Genomic DNA, 18,894 nt, shown 5'->3' on the forward strand with positions numbered 1-18,894 from the left:
ATGAATTGTTTCATTTGACTGTGGCCCGTGTGAGTGTGGGTGAGAATAACACCGTGTGATTAGGTACGATCGGTTGATATTGCTTCTTTTCTTTTTTTCATCACCTATTATTATCCATCTCAGGAGAGTTTGACTTTGAGTACCTACTGCATGAAAAAAATGAAAAGTTAAAGAGCTAAACTTTTGTGACATTTTTAAGCTGTGATTTTGTTAATGCTTCTAATGGCACGACTATTTCCTCAGCGCAGGAGGGGACTTTCCTTCCAGCGCAAAATTAAAGTAACCCCAACTGTGATCAGTAACTTCAAAAAGTATGTTAAGGTGATATGCACCCTCACTCCTGTAGGAGTGTTGCTTCCCATAATATACTGCATGAATACAGGGTACTGATTTGATAGTCAGTGTAACACTGTCTAATCCAAATCATTGCTGTAAATCATGCAAAGAAAAACACAGTGGCCCAGTGCAGAACACTAGTGTAATCAGAAGTATAAATACCGACAGCCAGAGAGTGATCCATTAGGAGGCTTGAGTGCAGATTCTCCCACTTTGAAGGATTGTAGCTGTAAGGCAAAAATACAAAAAAAAAGTGGTAGAGAAAAGGGTACTAGAAATCAGGATCAGAAAAATGATTATGTATTACAAGGAGATGACAATGTTGTCTTTGGTGTGGCTCATGATAGAATAGACCTTAAACATATGATACACATGATAGGTACAGCTGTAGCCCACTGTGGCAACCTCAAGGGGACAGCATCACTTGCTTTTTCTTTACTATGTTTCACTGATTCTCGTCTGTTTAAGATGCCACGTCAAACCTTATGTTAAGCGCTCCACATTTTCCATTTTGATTGCAGCCTTTTGCTTCAGAGTGCTCCGCATGTTCCACTGCACAAATCAGGGTGCCAAATACTGACTATTTTCAATATTGACCTTCAGTCAATTAGGTGTACAATACATTGATGAGTCCAGCTGACATGAAATAGTGTAATAGTGTCTCCTTGAGCTCTATGTGAAAATCGCTTGTTTTGTTTCACCAATGCTCCAAAACTCATTTATATTCAGTGAGTGAGGTTTAGAACAGAAAATATGCAGCAAATATTCACATTTAGGAATATTTCACATTTTTTCTATTTAGGACAGCAACTTCTTGGTACTTTAAAAATGACTTAACTAATCAGCATCAACCATCAAAGTAGCAGACCATTCATTTTCTGTTGATTGATTGATTAACTAATCGGTTTAGCATTTCACAACCAACACACTCATTTCAGTTTGTACAAATATAATGTGATAGCTTAGCATCATCATTTCCAAGAGTGAGTGTCTTGGGCATTCTTAAAGGATATGCTCTCTAAACTGCAGACTTCTGAGGCTGTTCCATCAGATATGAGTCGACACAAACGCTGTCGGCTGGTAGGGACCGAAGAGTCGTAGCAGGTGAAGCAATGCTGCGGCCCAAATCTCTTTACGAAAGGGTTGTTAGTTCCTTTTGATTTGTGCTTGGCCGCCTGTCACCCAGACACATTCCCTGAAATCACATCGCTATAATGGTCTAATCAGCACTTAACGAGCCATGTTACATAAAATCAATGCGCCCTTTCATTTGAGAATTCAGAATATTTGGTGGGCCTGATGAAGATTGGTTGGAAGGAAGGGGCAGGAGATGCTGTCGATAGGGGGGACAGGCCGGCCTGCGAAGAGCAGAGGACGCACTTGCCCTTTGAGTTCAGTGATCCTCCTGAGATCCAAGCTTTTACAGCAAAATCCTTTGTTTTGCTGACTAATCGTGTATTGATTTGAACAAGTTGTTAAGCCCAAATAAGGTTGTCAGGCTGCTGCCAAATAACTCCTCTACCTGTAGAGGCTCCAAGAACAGAGAGCTATATCTCCCAGTGGATGCACCATTTGACTTATCCTCTTGATTTATCATGGAGAGTGTTCACAGGATAACACTCTGCTTTGGTGTGTATTTTCTTTTTAGTTTCATACAAACAGCTGAGCATACTGTCTCACCTTGTTTCATGCATACATTGCTTGGTGGTTTGTGTGGGATGATGTGTGTCTTTGGGAAAATAAATACATGCGACACGCCATCAGGTATCACCCCCATATGCAGGTTGTCACAAAATGTGTTAGGCTTGCAAAAAAGACAGGGGTGTGTGGGGGGGGGGGGTGGGGGGGGGTTACAAATCTAGTTATGGATAAACACTGGGGGGTATCTCAACCACGCTGTTCCTACTGATGCAGAGAAAACAGTCGCTGGATGCAACCTGAATTTACTGTTGCTCTTGACTATCTGATGCCGATGAAAGCCAGCAGGGCCTTTGCATTATTCTTGATAGGACTGCAAAGAGAACATAACAATGCCAGCTTGTTTCCATTTCAGTAGACCTTGAAGCTGCAAATGAATAATATATTGGAGGCAACTCAGGGGTAAATGAATAAATCTGCAGTAGGTGGGGATTTGGAGGGAGGAGTGGAAGTGGCATAGAGCTACAGCACTACCTTATGGTAAAGCAAGATATTGCACATTATCATTGTGGAGAGAGAAAGCAGATTTCATAAGTATATTACTCCATTAATTCAGGCAATTCCATTTTTTGACACATTTTCCGGTGATTTAAAAAAATAAATAATACTAATGTTCTTTGTGTTGTTGTTGTTTTATTTTTGTTTTTCCTTGCAGTAAATTAAAGATTGTTGGTTTCAATCGGCTTGGCAGTCACCATGTTTCAACTTTGCTCTAAAGACACCAGAAGCATACGATATGCAGACATCATGACCTCAACAAATCCCCCATCACATTTTGCACTCTTCGTCAATGAATCGGAAAATGGATTTGTTCTGCTCCCCATTAGGACAAGACCATGTGCATAATTGCTCCATCCATGCTGGAGATAATTAATATCAATGACCCCGCTGACTTTTCAAATGCATCATGTTGAGTTTAATGATGATGTGTCATAAGCAGCCGGAGGTGGAGACACCCAGCTCTGTGTTTGCTGCCAGGCCCAGACCAGGGGCTCCAGAGCTGACAGGCGAGTTCAGGTGAGTAATTGTCTATGGCATCTTATTACGTTGCTGGCATGATCTGATTTACTCCAGCAGAAAATGGTGGGAATAGACCCAGTTGTCGTTGTGGGTATTGGATTAACGAGGTTTACGCACAAATGGACCTCACACTGACGGCAGATATATCATGTAAGATTAAAGAGGATGTCCATGGTTGTGACGGCTGTTCTGCTTGCTTCATTACACTATTGAATCACTCCATACGTGTTTCGCCTTAGTATTGGAAATATATTTCACATTGCTCTCTGTTTGGAGAAATAACTTTTGGTTGATTGTCTTTTGTGTTAAATATTGTGGCCACTGGTTAGAGGCATTAGATAAACGCTGCAGAACAAATGATCTTTAAAATGATCTTCCACTTTATTTATTGTTTTACAGCTTATAGACTGTGACTGTGACATTGCAATATAAATGCCGCTTCCAGAGCATAGAACAGGAATGTTTAATAGCCTATTTATATTTTTGTGGATTTTCTCATGTCTTTCAGTTGCATTCAGTCACAAATGTAAAACTCCACATGTGTCTCTACTTTTCTCAAACTGAGTTAAAGGATTTAAAGCTTCTGGTTTTTAGAAGTGATGCCATCATCTGCATTCTGCTCTTCTCTTGACAGATCTCATGATACAATGTTTTTTTATTATTATTTGAAAATGAGTCCTATATAATGTCCACCATAAAATTGAATGTGATGAACATTGATACAATATTTGTAATAAATACAACGAAATTAAAATCCTGAACTCCTAAAATGGCGTTCGGGCTCCTATTAGAAAACTCCATCGTCCAGAACGATGACGCGATACCTGATTGGATGATCGTTACCCACGTGACATGAACTCTGCGAATGGTGAAGGACCCAAACAGGAAGTGTTACTGTCCGACACAACGTGAAAGTCAAGCTACAGCAAAGCGAAAAATATGCCATTGAAAGTGTCGTTAATTGCATCTTCAAGTTGTCGCAACATGTTGCGCTTTTAGCGCTGTTTCGTGGCTCTTCGTGCAGCGTGTCACGATGTTTCAGGCTGCGGCTAAAACGCTCTCTGTTGCAGCTTTATCTCGGGGCGCATCGTTTAGTATAAGACATTATTGCAAGAAGACACCAGCGAAACTGCGGGTGTCCGAAGCGGTTTCGGGAGCTAAATTGGGAGGAAATGTCAAAGTGCAGGTAACTTATCACTTCCTCAGCTTTGGCCATGTGTGCTAACAGCTATGCTCCAGTAACATGCGGCTTAGCTAAGGCTTCATTTGTATTTCCATTTATGAATATGAGTAAACAATATTCTTACATGTTTCTGTAATTATCTCCTTTACATTTTATCATATAGTCTCTCCTCGTGGGCTTTACAGAATCCAAATTAATGCAAAAGTTCAAATTATATGTACGTGACAATAGAAAGAAAGCTGTAATGGCACCATTGACTATAACAATGCATACCTTGTAGGTTATCATGTTGCGTTTCTATTATGTTGATGCCACTGTATACAATTAGCTGACATGTTTTTGTTAACGAATGAGCAGCAGAATTCTCGAATTGCCAATATCCGGGAGGGTACATGAACGTTACACGCAAGTGAAGAAAACAAGAAGATATTTCTATTACCAGAGGAAACAAACAGCAAAGTGCATTTGATGTGTTCCTCTGCTGTAGGGATGGGTTCGCTCTGTTAGACCTCAGAAGGCGAATCTCTTCCTCCATCTGAACGATGGGAGCTCTCTGCAGTCTTTGCAGGTGGTCGCCAGCTCAGAGCTGAATGATCCGTAAGCACTTCAGTTTTATTTCCTGTTCATAATCCTTCACTTTTTTTTTTTTTAGGTATAAAGAGTGCTCAAACTAACAACATGTACTGACTGACTTCCTCTCGTTTCTCTCTCTCAAATAAAGATCGCTCACGCTCGGCAGTGCTGTTGAAGTCACAGGTACTCTTAGGAAAAGTCCACATCAAAAACAGCCGGTTGAACTGGAAGCAGACCAGATCCACATTGTTGGAAATTGTAACCCTGTGGTAACAAAAACAACTTTGTTAGAACTTTGTAAAGTGGTCATTGTATAGGAAACGGCATTTTGTATTGTTGCTTTGTATTATTGTTTCAGGATTTCCCCTTCAAAATAAAAGAGAGACACAGCCTTGAGTATATTCGCCAGTTCCCTCATCTCAGATGTAGAACAAATGCCTTTAGCTCCCTGTTGAGAATACGAAGTGAGGCCACTACAGCAGTTCACTCATATTTCAAGGTGAGCACATAAGTGGAGGAGTTTTGAATGGAATGCAGAGCAAGACTTTTTGTATAATATATATTTTTTCCTTCAGGAAAATGGCTTTCTGCAGATTCACACTCCGGTCATCACCTCAAATGACTGTGAAGGGGCAGGGGAGCTCTTTCAGGTGGAGGTGAGCGTGTTGTCCGCTGTGTTATTGTTCACTGAAGCTCTGATATGCACACAAAGGACCAGTAACATTGTTTGAAACCTCAGAACCTCTGCTTTTACTGCAGCCGTCAGGCCCGCAGAATGAAGAGGGAGAGAAGTTTTTCTCTGTCCCAGCTTTCCTGACTGTGTCTGGCCAGCTTCATCTGGAAGTGATGTCAGGGTGAGCTATCTCAATATTTGTCTTCTGGTATGTTCTGCCTCAGAAAGTAAGACTCACACACTTAGGACGATTTCTAACTACGCCCCATCACTCCTCCTCTTCCAGGGCTTTTTCGAGAGTCTACACATTCGGGCCAACATTTCGTGCAGAGAACTCCCAAAGCAGACGCCACCTGTCTGAGTTTTACATGGTGGAGGCCGAGGTCTCCTTCACGCAGTCCTTAGAGGATCTCACCAAGGTACATTGTGTCATTGGCCAATAAATACTTTGTTGCTCCGCGATATTGATCAAAGAGCACATTAGTTGATATGTTAAAGCCTAACTGCTTTCCACTCCACTGATTTCTGTGCATAGAACAGATTGACTGAAAATATACTTTCAAGAGTTACAATGTATTTTTATGTGCTGTACTATAGAAACAGAAGATTGTTTTCATCTTTTTTTTAAAAAAAAAAAGCTTTCCATAGTTGTAGTGGGCTCACTTTGGCTGGAGTAGCAGAACCTGAGCAGCATTAAAGTTGTCTGATAACCTCTGATAAAATGCAGACATCGCAGATCAGCTAATTCTTTAAACATGAGGATCTCAGATGAAGTTAACCGATTGTCACACCCCATCGATTACTGTGTACTGAAGTTCACATTTTACATTTGTCTTATGTGACTTTTAAAGCTGCCCTCATGCGCAGCTGGCCAGAAAGAAGCTTTAATTATTAAACCGGGCCCCGCTCCTTAGGTCATGGAGGACATGTTCAGGTCTGCCACAGAGCATGTCTTGGCTCACTGTGCCACGGATGTGGATTTGTTTCACAAGCATGTGACTCCTGGACACAGGGTGAGTCCTGAAGGACACTTCCTCTTTGGGTGCATAACCCGGCTCCTTATACCAGCCAGCCACGAATACATTTGACTTTAATATTATCTCAACTTGCATTGTTGTTGTTTTTTTCCTATTGTGTCCATCCACTCTAAGAACACTGTGGAAGCTATGCTGAAGAAGAGATTCCCCGTGTAAGTCTCAGATTTTTTTTCTAAACATGGAAAATAAAATGATTGTCAGCTAAAGAATGAAGCCAAGTGTTGAAGGCATTGAGTGACACTATCTCAATCTACTTTTAGGATTACCTACAGTGAAGCTATTGACATCCTAAACAACAGCTCCCAGAAATTTGCCTTCCCAACAGACGTGAGTGTGGATGTTTTATTTGTTCACTAACAGAGCACTTGAGATCTATGTCTACTGTATGTTTGCTGCTAACACTGTTATCCCACAGAGCTCCACGTTGACCTTAGCTCTTCTCTTCGACAGTGGGGCTGTGACCTTCAGACGGAACACGAGAAGTACCTGGTGAAACATTGCGGCAACATTCCAGTCTTTGTCACTGATTATCCTTATGATCTTAAGCCTTTTTATGCAAGAGACAACCAGGACCACCCCAAACATACGGTAAGGCGCCGTCTGATTGTTCTGATGCTGAGCGAAATCAATGATTTAACGGCTCAGTTCCTTCCTCATCATGTCGATTGGGTTAATATATATATGCATTTTCCACGTCTGCGCTGACTCCTGACTGTCGTTTGTGTGCAGGCAGCCGCAGTGGATCTTCTGGTGCCGGGAGTTGGGGAGCTCTGTGGAGGCTCGCTGAGAGAGGAGAGGCTGGATCTGCTTAGGGCTCGGCTGGAAGAGTAAGAGCACACACTCCAGGGGCACTTCCAGGCTCATGCTAATATATCTAGACTAACGCTAGGCAGAATCTGCTTAGTTGCTTTGAAATTGTTTATATTTTAATTAATTGAGATCAGGCATAATCCCAGTAGGCCATAGCTGGCGCATTTCACAAGCGCTGCGGTGGCTTTTTATAATATAAATCTGTCTTCTGTCACCACCACACAAAGCAACAATGTGCAGAAAGTTTGATTCATCTGTTAAAATCCAGACTAACTTCTTCAGTTGGGTTTGCAGGTTTTTAAGCCCCCCGACTCACCACACATATTAAGTGATCAGAAAACTATGTTATAAATTGACTTTCATACTGCCTATACCATTAAATTAATATGTTTATAAATCATTGATATAAGAGAACACAACAGAATAGTGAACAATACATCTGTTGTACAAATGAAATGAGATGAATTTGCAGGTTTTTGCTGACTAGCTGTGGACAAGAAGAAACCTTTGTCCCATTTGTGTTGGACAACACTGACGCCAAAAAAATGCATCAATGTAATAAATACATTGCTCTAACTTTAACCCCAATATGTCGCTGGTCTGAGTTTATAACCCTCAACTAGGCAAAGAGGAGAAAGTCTGTGAATGGATTCTGTTTTGTTATTCTCACATTGATGGATAATTTAGGAACATAATGTTATAGAGTGTTTATTTTAGATTAGATTTTTTTTTTTTTTAACCAATGTCTCTTACCTGAATTATCATACTTTTCCAGGGTTGGATTAGAAGACACCTACAGTTGGTAAGAAAAAAAACATCTTTTCTTTTTCAACATATTAAAAGAGACACCCTTCCACACCAAAACAATTTTAATGACATTGTAATTGATTTGCAGGTATCTGGATTTGAGGCGCTTTGGCTCCGTCCCCCATGGTGGTTTTGGATTGGGATTTGAACGATTTCTGCAGTGCATTCTAGGTGTTGACAACATAAAAGATGTGATTGCTTTCCCCAGATTTTCCCATTCTTGTCTTCTATGAAATACAATTCTGGCCAAGTATATATTTGTATGTCTGTATTTGCTGTTTGTCAAACAGCAAATAAATATTATATTCAACAGTGTTTTACTTGACATTGCTTTACTTTAACATGTATCTGCACCTGCCTACCAAATCAATGCAATACAAAAAACAATCCGACAAAAAGCTGAGAGTGAATTTCATTCAGTCACTGTTTATTATGCAACACTTCCCAGTGTTTTATTATTGAATCATTAATCATTTTATTTTCCTGTACCGACTTCCATATTTAAAAATATTGGATTTCAAAGCAACATACAAGTATTTACAATGTCCACCAGATGGTGCTGTTTCCTACTCCATCCAATATAGAAAATACGAACAATTTACTCACAGTAACTATTCTATCTTGAGCTTTCCTTTTTCAAAGTGCGAAAATTAAAAAAAACAAAAAAACTCTATCATTAAGTTTTGATTCATGCACAGCTGTGCTGGTGGGCATACAACACGCGTTTTATATAATAACGTGAAAGCGTTTGCGTTTTTGGAAAACAACAGTAATACTGTTTTGTGTGAACGTAGATAAATAGTATTTTACAAAAACACATCATGTATCCTGGTGTTGGGACATTGAGTCTACATGGTGGCGGAGCAGTTCTTCCATCCTGTTCATCCCGGCTGCCCATCCCTCTCTTTGCTCGGTGGGCGTGGTGTGAGTTGGGAAAACAAACTGCAGACACTCTACGATACTTCCTCACCCTGCATCAGTTGAGTTCCCCCGCGGCTCCTCGTCAGCTGGCCGTGCGTAATTTCCCCCAGAGTCGAGTTGCGCCTATTTTTTTTTTTCTTTCCTTCTCTCGTTTTGCGCGCTGGTTGTTGCGCAAAGTGTCACCAGGAGCAACCGGCAACATCTCCGACCAGCACCACTTAGATTTTTCTTCTTCTTATCAAATGGGGGGAGCAGACTGCGCCAGTGGAAGCCCGACGCCGACAGCACTTTGAACGGGCTGAGCCTTCAGGAGCCGTCATGTACTAGTGACAGACGGCGGTTGGAGCGCGAGAGGAAACAACAGACACTGACAAACATGAGCGGCGGGGAAATCATCTTCCAGGGCTGGCTGAGGAAGTCACCCCCGGAGAAGAAGCTGAGAAGATATGTAAGTGGATTCCACTTTGGCGTAGTTTCTCTGTTTCTGGCGAGTTTGACCTGGCGCATCAGCAGTAACCGAGCTTCATTTCCAGGCTCAAGTCGCTTTGTGTTGTGCACATCTGCATCTGCGCTAAGTTGAGTCAAACTGAGAAAGTCCCAGCAGGTGCACCCCAAACACCACCATCTGGACCGCTGCTCTTTTTTCATGACCTACAGGAGGCACCACGTGTTCTTCTGGATTCTAAAGGGGGGAACAAAACAGTCCCCACTATTATAAACTAGAAATGTATATGTTTGACATGATATGTAAGCAGATGCCAGGTTTGACGAAGCCACCCACTGTGGGGGCCAACATGGAGGTAAGCCTGTGTAATACCCGACAGCTGTCTGTGATTTTGACTAGATAGCTCCCAGACACAAACTGCCACTTGGCTTTATCCGACCTGATGAGGTAATGTCTAATGAAGCATTGATGGGGCCAGTTTCCATCGCAGCCAAGCCAACGCATGTCACAACAATAGTGAGAACTGCAGAGAACCCGTTAAGAGCCTGGATGAGGCTCCATGGGCCAAAAGCTGCTCTCGTCTCCTGCTGGGTGCCAGGGCAAAGGGGAATGGCAACAAATCAGATAATAGGATTTATAGAGGCATATAGAACCATGAGACAATCTCCTATAAATACAGCTGTCCACTGTTTATGTATGGTGTTGCATTGCCGGGCCTTCTCCGTGTTCCTACTAGCCGACTTTGCCATGATGTCATCTCTCTGTTTTCATCTGGAAATCCATCCTCAAATGTCCTCAAATGTAGCCCCCCACCCCCTCATCCTCATTGTCCTGTCATTTCCTCATTGTCTTCCACTTAAAGCTGGCTAATGTTTACACAGAGACCACCGTGTTCCGTATGGAACGGCAGCTGCAATGGCACAGAAGGGAAAAAAAAAGAAGCTTGAAAAAAAAGTTCATAGCATACTGTATAAACAATGAGAAAGAAGAAGAAAACACCTCACAGGGCATAATAATGGCCTTCCTCAGGCAAGAGAGCAGGGAACAGCCTCTCTCAGCCCTTCTCCCTGTGTTTCTCACCCCGAGCAACAAAAAACAAACTGCACACACACAGTTTCAGTCAGAAAACAGTGTCATGAGATGGAGTGTCCGGAGCAGCCAGACTTGTGATTGTGATAGTCGGCCCATCACAAATTCCTTCCACTTAAAGTCAGGCTATGGACAATCGGAGCCATTTACTCACGAGTATGGCTGTCATCTGACATAGTTGACGTGCTAATGGAGAGGGATATTTTCAGATACTACTTTCACATGCTGGCAGACATTCCTGCCCGAAGGTGTGTTTGCCAAGAGAGTACGGTGGCTTGATAGTTTGATAGGTCATTATATCGGAATGAGCTTAGGTGTTTCACGGCTGTGACTGTGCCGTGTTGATCACTACAGTTTGTACCGTTGGGCCTCTTTTTCTCTCTCTCTCTCTTTCTTTAGGAGATTATTTGCAACAAGGGAAACAATGTTTTAATCCTTAACAACATTTGTCAATATTCCACACCTTCCTACAGCGCAGTCTTCCCATAACCAGACGCAGCCTGTGCTTTGTTAATCAGTAGTTAGTTGTTGGAATGATTTGTCATTGTATTTTGTTGTTGTAAGTCTCCTGTGACCCTCCTCAGATAGTTTGACGGAAATGAGGCACACGGCAGAGAGAGAGAGAGAGAGAGAGAGCGAGAGGGAAAACTGGTACTACCACCACAGCTCTGGTATGCAGATTGTATGCAAACACTTGTGGCAGTTGAAGCCTGGATACAACTGGGGAGGAGAAGACAGGAGACGACACGTCTGTGCTTGACTAGCATGACTAGTGCTGGTTAAATGTTTGCTAATTGTTTAAAACTGCTATTAAAGCGCAGCACTGCCTCATTCTTTCTACAAGAGCGCCCTGCTGCACAAACACATGATGAGCATAAACTTTCTGTGTTTCCGCCTCAAACCATGTGACGGCGGCGCCGGGGATGCGTGCATAGTCACTTTTCACTCACTGTTCATCTCCACAAGGAATAACAGTCACGCTCTGGTGTCTCAGCGCTGCTAAATGAATCACTTGGTCAGGGGCTCCGAATGTGGGCAGTGTTTTCAGGCAGGTGGGAGGGGCCTGGATGATTTTGTTGAATAATGTCCAGAATAAGCAGAAAAATCATGAAAACAAATGAGCCAGGACTCACCCAAATACACTTCATCATGTCTGCAAAATGAACCCCCAAACTACCTTTTATTTGTAGCTATGATGTCACCTGTCAAATCAGTATACTGATGAAAATACATGTTGAAGATAATTCTTCATCCCCGACTTGTAATAAACAAAGGAAATCTTACCCCTTCGGGATTTCCAATGTTGACCGACATTTTCATGCACGTCTGAATCATTTCAAATTATCCAGCACAATATGAATCATACACGTGACGCGTCATACTCTAAACAGTTTGATTCCTGTTCCCAGGTCGGGACTCGGGATCAAGCTGCTGTTGGCTGAAACGTCCTATCTGCCCGTTGCCGTATCTGACATCACAAACGTGTCCGTTCACATACAGTAGAGCATTGCCACATTCCAGACAGATCATATCGGGGAGGTGATAGCTGCTGTCTCCCGCTGCCAGTTTCGAAAGGGCTTCATTGCCTTGCCCATGTTGATGGTACAACTGAGAGGGAGAGAGAGCTGGGAGGGGAGAGCCGGTGGGTTTTTTAAGGCAGGCCCAGCAGAGCAGCAGCCGCCTGGGTCCCACTGTCAGCTGCCCGGTCTGCTGTTGTTTTGCAGAGGGGCTTTGGGAAGTCCTTGCCCTCTGAGGTCAACGGAGAACGCCTCCCAGTTCCTGCTTTGACAGACACCAAGCGCTCACACAGACATTTTCCTTGTTCCACTTTATCTGTGGGCCCTCAAATGGATCTTTCGCCCAGAAGCTACAAAACTGGGGTAGCTTTATGTGACTGCAGTATTAAAGTCAGATGAGTTTACGGTTGTGGGGTATGTTTGCCTAATGGGATTCTTGTGATTGAGATAAGGAACCCCTGATCATTTTCATTATCGGTTTAATTTAATTTAGTGCCTGACTGATGTTAGAAAAAAGCTCCTTTAAAGTGAATAATCGATTATTCCTTAGTTCAAAACGTATACAAAAATAGAAAAAAGTACATGTTATTAATTTCCCAGAAGCTAAGTTGGTATCAAATCACTTATTTTGTGAAAACAACAGTCCAAATCCTAAAACCGATGGAGTGTTTGTTGTTCGTAACTAATCTCTTTGAGAAAACTTTTGTTGATCCATTTAATTGTAGATCAGCTTGGTAGTGCTTCAGCAGGGTGTTAGCGGTCCTATTTTAATATCGGGTGCATTTTGATTTCCTCTATACGGCTCTCAAGATGGTGATGGTAGATAACAGCTAACGGTGCCAACGGAGTAAATGACGGCAAACGTGCTGACAGAGCTTTATAGTGTGAACCTGAGTAGAAACCAAAAAGATGGGTGCTGCTTCTGCGACGCCGTCGTAGGTCGTGACGTCGTTATCAGCTGTACCCGCTGCATGAGCGCAGTCCAGAGCGGCGCACATGCCGCACAGTCGTCAGAGCGCCAAAGTGCAGAGAGGCCCAGTGCAGAGAGGCCCAGTGGGGAACGCTGACGTGCAGAAAAAGCATTGCACACACGGCTATGTTAACAAAGCAAAGTGAAGCCCGGATAACAACACACACCGAGGGAGACGTGACTCCACTATGTCTTTACATTGCTGCTATATTAATGCTCCGAATCCTGTATGGAGAACCTCTTATGCTTAATAGTCTCAAATGTTTGCCTCAAAATGACAGTTTCTCAACTTCTTCCTCCCCAACCATCGAGTGCATCCATTTTTCTTTTTTTCATCATTCATTGTGAAAATCCCCGGGAGGCCTTGTTTGAACCTTTGTCATAATATCCTGTCCTTTGCCATGAACTGTGGTTTAGCCTGTGTGTTTTCTGCCCCAAACCTAATTATTGCACCACTAGCAGATGTCAGCCTTCCTTTGGATGGTACCTACAGGAAGTGTTGTGACAGAGGCCCCATCACACCTCAGCTGAGCTTAAAATACTACTGTTCTAAAAAGGAATTAGATCCCATTAACTTTTGTCTTGTGATTTGGACCTATTTGATTTGGGTTCTATTTAATAGTGCTTAAAACACTAACACACAACGGTACTATTAGATTGTACAACTGTCAGGTGTTTCTACTGAAATAGAAATGTAGCGGTCTGCACTGTTCATTGTATTCAAACAAAAACTCCTACAGTAATCATGCTACCCGCTTGTGTGCGTGCCGGTAGCCTACGTGTCATATGACTGTCATTAGATTGACCTCCTGGAGCAAATAAGGCTTTGCAGTTGTAATGTCAGTCAGTTGAAATGGGCCTCTCTCAGCACTCCAGCATAAAGGGACATAACCCCCATCCCTGACAAAAACAAATGGTACTCAAAGCAAAAGCAGTTTGTGTTTGACAATTGGAATACCAGTGCTGACTTTCAGTGCAAGATGCTTGCCCTGTTGCTGCAATGTGTGGCCAGTGAAAAACCGAGGCAGCTGACGGCTATTTCTTTGAGCTTTTTTGAGCATCTAATCACTCAGGCACGGTTGACTTAGCACACTTGCTCTTCTTGACCGGCGGCCTGCTTTGCAGTCAAAGTCTTTCTGAGAAACTCTGTTTGAGCTGCTTCAGCGTATTGTAGATGCACCATGATAGCAGCTCGGGAGATACAGGAAACTCTGGTGTTTATTCAAATAAGCATACGTTTAATTTGTGAATGCAACAATGTGGATTACTGCAACACTTATCTCTTATGCAAATGCCACAATGACTATCAATGTAAATTATGTTGGAAAAGGAAGTCGTCTGTGTTTTCCCGTCCCCACAGCTTATTTGTAGATGTAATAATGATATGATGGTATTTATACACAAGTTCCGGCAGGCAGAACCTTAGATGGCGACTATTTTCTTCCTGGCAACATGTTAATGTTGTTTGTGAAATAGGACTTTGATCAAACTTGAATATTGTCTCGCTTTGCCATATATTGTGTACCATACTTTTTGGAATCCTTTTCCACATCGGGGTTGTGACGCCGCTCACAACAAGGAAGTGGAGTTGTTATGGAGGGATTTCCTGTGGAAATAATCTATTTTAACAGTCTGTGGCAGCTATAAAATACATATACTGACACACATTCTCTGAAACAGTCTGAATAAACCAGGGAAGCTGTCAGGGTGTCAGGAAACAAATTATGTGAGAAGGAAGGTATTTGACCAGATTATTAACAGATCCTCCTCTCATGGAAAACACAACACACACAGTAGAATTGCATTGGTCGAAAGATCGTGCAATTTATTATATCGTCTAAAAATGCTGTAGTGTGCTTCCCTATAAATTGTGTTTTAGGTACTCTAAAAATGACCCCACTCTACTGTGTGAAGGTGCTCATAACCCTTGGACACGTTGTTCCAAAGTGAAGTGGGAGTTGACAGTCACTTTGTGCTTGAGTTTAACCAGCCACGGGTACTCAAAGACCTGTGGAGGCATCCTGGAAGAAGATTTTAACACTGGCAGGCTAAAATGAGAGTGTTAAGATGTGTTATGTTTCTGTTTTATGTGAACCACTTGCCTTCGGGCAAAAGTTGGTAGGAGCTGAAAATGTTGAAGTAAGTGAGGTTGTGGTTCAACTGTTAATATTTGACAAAAAAAACAGCTACAAGCCCGCAGATGTTTTTCTGTTTAGCAGTGATGATTAATTTGAATTGGGAAACAATGATGAAGTGGAAAAAGCGGGTGCAAATTAATTGCATCTCTGTCATATGAATATTATTTGGATCAGTTAACTCCTTTAAGCCTTAAGGTCTGTGTACCTCTAATATTGACGTAGTTTAGTTTAGTGATTATTCTCCAGATGGTGATGAGTCATTGCAGTACAGTTGTAGTAACTGAAATGGTCTACAACTGTAGCTCAGACAAGAATAAACTATGAGTAATGTAGCCACTGCACAAATACACAGTCAAAAAATAAGACAATGTGATAAGCCATTTAGATCCCTGACGTGTGTCGAAGGTTTTCAGGTCACATTGCGCGTAACGTTATTGTCTCAACGCATTTCACCAATAATCGTTAGCACATCGATGGGATTGTTTCACTCATGATAATGATCAGCTCAGCTAAATATATACTCTGTCATTCTGTCTATTAGGTTATTTGATTGTTATTCAGACATTCATCATGTTTAGCATTAAAATCACCATCAGGGAACGAGTTATCACATTTTTTGCAATGTGTGCTTAATGAAAGATTATAATTTCTAAATATCACAACAAAGTGTTTACATGGCCAGAAAAGCCATTGACAAAGGAGATACTTAGCTGAGGATTTATCACAACTAAAACATCCATGAATTCTGCCTTTTTAATGACGTTTTACAAAATGATCAATTTAAGTGTTGGAAAAAAATAACAAAATGTTCATTAAATGTGGACTAATAATAAATATTTTGTATTTGGCCTTCAAATCATATTCCATCTCACAACTACTGTACAAACTGTACTCATGAATATAAAGGAATTGTGTGCATGAAGATATTACTAATGACAGCTATTGTAACGTGTGGAATTGTGTACATGCAATATACTTTGCAATGTATTTGCATACATGCACCATCTTGAATAACATCAGTGGACGACATTAATGATCAAATATGTTCAATACCATTTTTTTCCCCCTGTGTTTTAAAGAACTAAATGCAAAGTGAAAAGCGGAGGTCAGACGCCCCCCTTGCGTGTAACTGTTTCTATTCGGTGCTCCTGAAGAAACCGGATTTGCATCCACAGCGACCTCGCTGCAAAGCAGCCAGGGAGACCAGGAGATGCTCGCGGCGCACCCTCCGCACACAGCCGCGTATGAGCCGCAGCAGATGGCAGAGGCAGCGGAAGTAACACAAAGAGTTCTGATTAAAGATAATGCTCCCCGTTAGTCAAACTGTCAGGGCGGGCTCCCGCTAAATAAGCCCAGCCTTTAGCTGATACGGAGACATGGAGAGAGATTACTCATTTTCCCTAATGATGGAAGTGTTCAACTGCAAATTGAGGCTGATTATATCTACCGAGAGCTTTTGAGAGGTTGTTTTTCACGGGATGCGCCGCAGATTTTGCAGATCATTGCTCCTGTAAGGAGAATGAACAAGCACTGTAGGTACCGACTGCAGCATCCCTCTTTATCATCATCACACCTGTGGGATGGAGCTTTCCATCACAGCCATATGATGAAATTGTATGCGGATTGTATACAACATCAGACCCGACTCTAAAGGCACTGATTGGGTTTGAACTGATGCTTTGCCCAAAAGGAAAATGTCAACTTAGCAATTGTGCACATGAGGAGAACAGCAGTAGTTAAACGTTCCTACCCTGTCCGTCTTGGCCTGCTAACCTCTCACCTTCTTTATTAACACACAAGAATTTATGAGCCTGTTTGGGTCTTATCTGCATGTGTTATGTCTTGCAGCTGCCGGCCTTCCAAGGTCAGTGTTTTGGCTATCGGGAAACCTGAGCGGTTTGATTTAACAGCGCTCTTATGCATCCGTTGGACTTTAAACGCCGTAGTTTTATTCTCTCAGCGGTTTTGTGATACATCTTTTTCGTGTTTACTTCTCCGAGGCACACGGACGGGACAGAGTCGCGTCCGACACGGCAGCATCTGGATGTCTTCACCGCTCCAGACAGATAATGGGCCGGAGCTGCTAAGAAAAAATGGCCACACATTGTAGGCACGCTGTTGGACTCCTGTTTTATTTGTGACGGTGAATTTATTGGAAGAGCTCCAGAAACGTCCGTTCTAAACTTTGTCCAGGACAGCTGTCTGCTTAACATCTTCTCTCAGAGCCGAGATGAGAAGCCTTGTGTAAACTGTAAGACTTCCAAGGAGCGTCCCCGTGCTCCCTCATGTCTATGTGCGGTTTATTTAAGCCCGCTGTTACATAAACTGATGTCACATAGGGCTATTTTCTGTATTCACCTAACATAGTTTTAGTGCTTCTTACGTGAGGGGTGAAATAACAGAGCATCTTTCATGTTCTGCCCTTCAAGATTTATTTTTTTTTTGTCGAGAAACTTAGAAAGCATTGCGATGCAAATCTGAAAGGTGTTTTTGTGATGTGTGAATGGCCAGGCCATATTCTTCAAATGTAACTGGGCTGCACTCCCACATATGCGGAAACTCCCATCAGTTCCTGGAATGTGGGCTGACGTGTGACCCGCTATTGATTAGGACCACATAATCGGGGCTCTGTCGTTATTGTCTGCTGCAGCCTGTCCAGCTTTGTCCCCGCTCACCGCATTAACCAGCATCACAAGTGTTCAGCCATTCGCTCGCACAATAATGGCCTTTGTAGCAGTCCCACCTTTTTAATTCATTCGTTGCAAAGTGGTCCGAGCTGCTGTTCTTTTGTTTTGAGTTGTTTTTTTCTGGAAATATGAAATTATAGGCTTATTCAAGCACCAGAAGGGACAAGATATGAAGTCAGCGATGTGCTAAATATTCCTCTTTTGTTCTTCTTTATCTTTGAGAAGCTAGGAAACAGCACCCACATACAATAGATGTGCTATGAATGCATTACAGGGGATTATTGTAGGAGGGCTCTGTCTACTGTCCTTACTTAGAGCCAGTAACCATCAAGATGATGCTTCATGCTAACATATGTCAACCAGGATCATTCATAACAAAGTTTTGTATATAACCTTTTAAAACAAGGTGCTTTAAGAGGGGAAGTTATTTGTCCCAGTCTCAGAATAAAAGATCCAAACTATCACTGAATTCCCCGTGCATTGTCTGATTTAGTTATGGACATCATTAAAGTGTTTGCTCACAGAAAACAATGGAAAATTCCCACATAAAATTCCCCTCTGCAAAGCCTCTGGATTATATGGCAAAATGTATCATGTCTCTTGATACATTCCCAGTAAATAAAGCAATGTGATCATTTTGAGGAGTGCCTCTGTTTTGCATATAGTACATTTATCTGAAGTGTGTTATGCAGTGTGAGACGCACACTGGTGTGGTCTTGGCCCAACCCCTTTAAAGTCTTGGTCTTGTCTCGGTCTACACTCTGGTCTTGGTCATGACTCTGTTGAGGTGATCCTGACTACAACACTGCTTTCGGGATATTAACGTGTTTGTTTTTTCTTCTCCAGAATACCCCATTTCGTTTTACAAAAGAAGCCAAACTTATGGCCAATCAAATGTGCAATATTGTCAATAAACACAACCAGCCGGGAAATGGGCTTCCCTAAATGAAATACAAAAGATCGAAGATTATTTATAGAGCTTCCAGATGA

The 18,894-nt window shown here is 42.2% G+C and overlaps 2 protein-coding genes across 3 annotated transcripts in view; both read left to right on the plus strand.

Annotated features, from left to right (window-relative positions):
* The first annotated feature begins 3,964 nt into the window (after positions 1-3,964).
* nars2 (asparaginyl-tRNA synthetase 2, mitochondrial) lies at positions 3,965-8,446 on the plus strand. The gene is made up of 14 exons (XM_068584946.1): positions 3,965-4,240; positions 4,725-4,834; positions 4,959-5,079; positions 5,169-5,309; positions 5,386-5,466; positions 5,570-5,664; positions 5,770-5,902; positions 6,398-6,496; positions 6,635-6,672; positions 6,781-6,847; positions 6,971-7,108; positions 7,250-7,347; positions 8,106-8,132; positions 8,226-8,446. The coding sequence occupies exons 1-14, from the start codon at positions 4,088-4,090 to the stop codon at positions 8,368-8,370; spliced, it is 1,446 nt and encodes a 481-aa protein (XP_068441047.1). The 5' UTR covers positions 3,965-4,087; the 3' UTR covers positions 8,371-8,446.
* A 683-nt stretch (positions 8,447-9,129) lies between these two features.
* The window catches only part of gab2 (GRB2-associated binding protein 2), a 32,045-nt gene continuing 22,280 nt past the window's right edge, over positions 9,130-18,894 (plus strand). For both annotated transcript variants that reach the window (XM_068585161.1, XM_068585162.1), the window contains exon 1: positions 9,130-9,506. In XM_068585161.1, coding sequence (XP_068441262.1) covers positions 9,435-9,506 — 72 coding nt within the window. In that variant the 5' untranslated portion in view covers positions 9,130-9,434. The remainder of the gene's footprint in view (positions 9,507-18,894) is intronic.

This window comes from Clinocottus analis, unplaced genomic scaffold, assembly GCF_023055335.1.
Source record: "Clinocottus analis isolate CAN_PGR_092001 unplaced genomic scaffold, fCliAna1.0.p SCAF_2, whole genome shotgun sequence".
Lineage (NCBI taxonomy): Eukaryota > Metazoa > Chordata > Actinopteri > Perciformes > Cottidae > Clinocottus > Clinocottus analis.

Coding starts and splice junctions, on each gene's coding strand:
- nars2 (XM_068584946.1), top strand. CDS start 4,088: ATGTTTCAGGCTGCGGCTAAAACGCTCTCTGTTGCAGCTTTATCTCGG. Junction 6,848..6,970: donor AATTTGCCTTCCCAACAGAC/GTGAGTGTGGAT, acceptor TCTCTTCGACAG/TGGGGCTGTGACCTTCAGAC. Junction 7,109..7,249: donor AGGACCACCCCAAACATACG/GTAAGGCGCCGT, acceptor GTTTGTGTGCAG/GCAGCCGCAGTGGATCTTCT.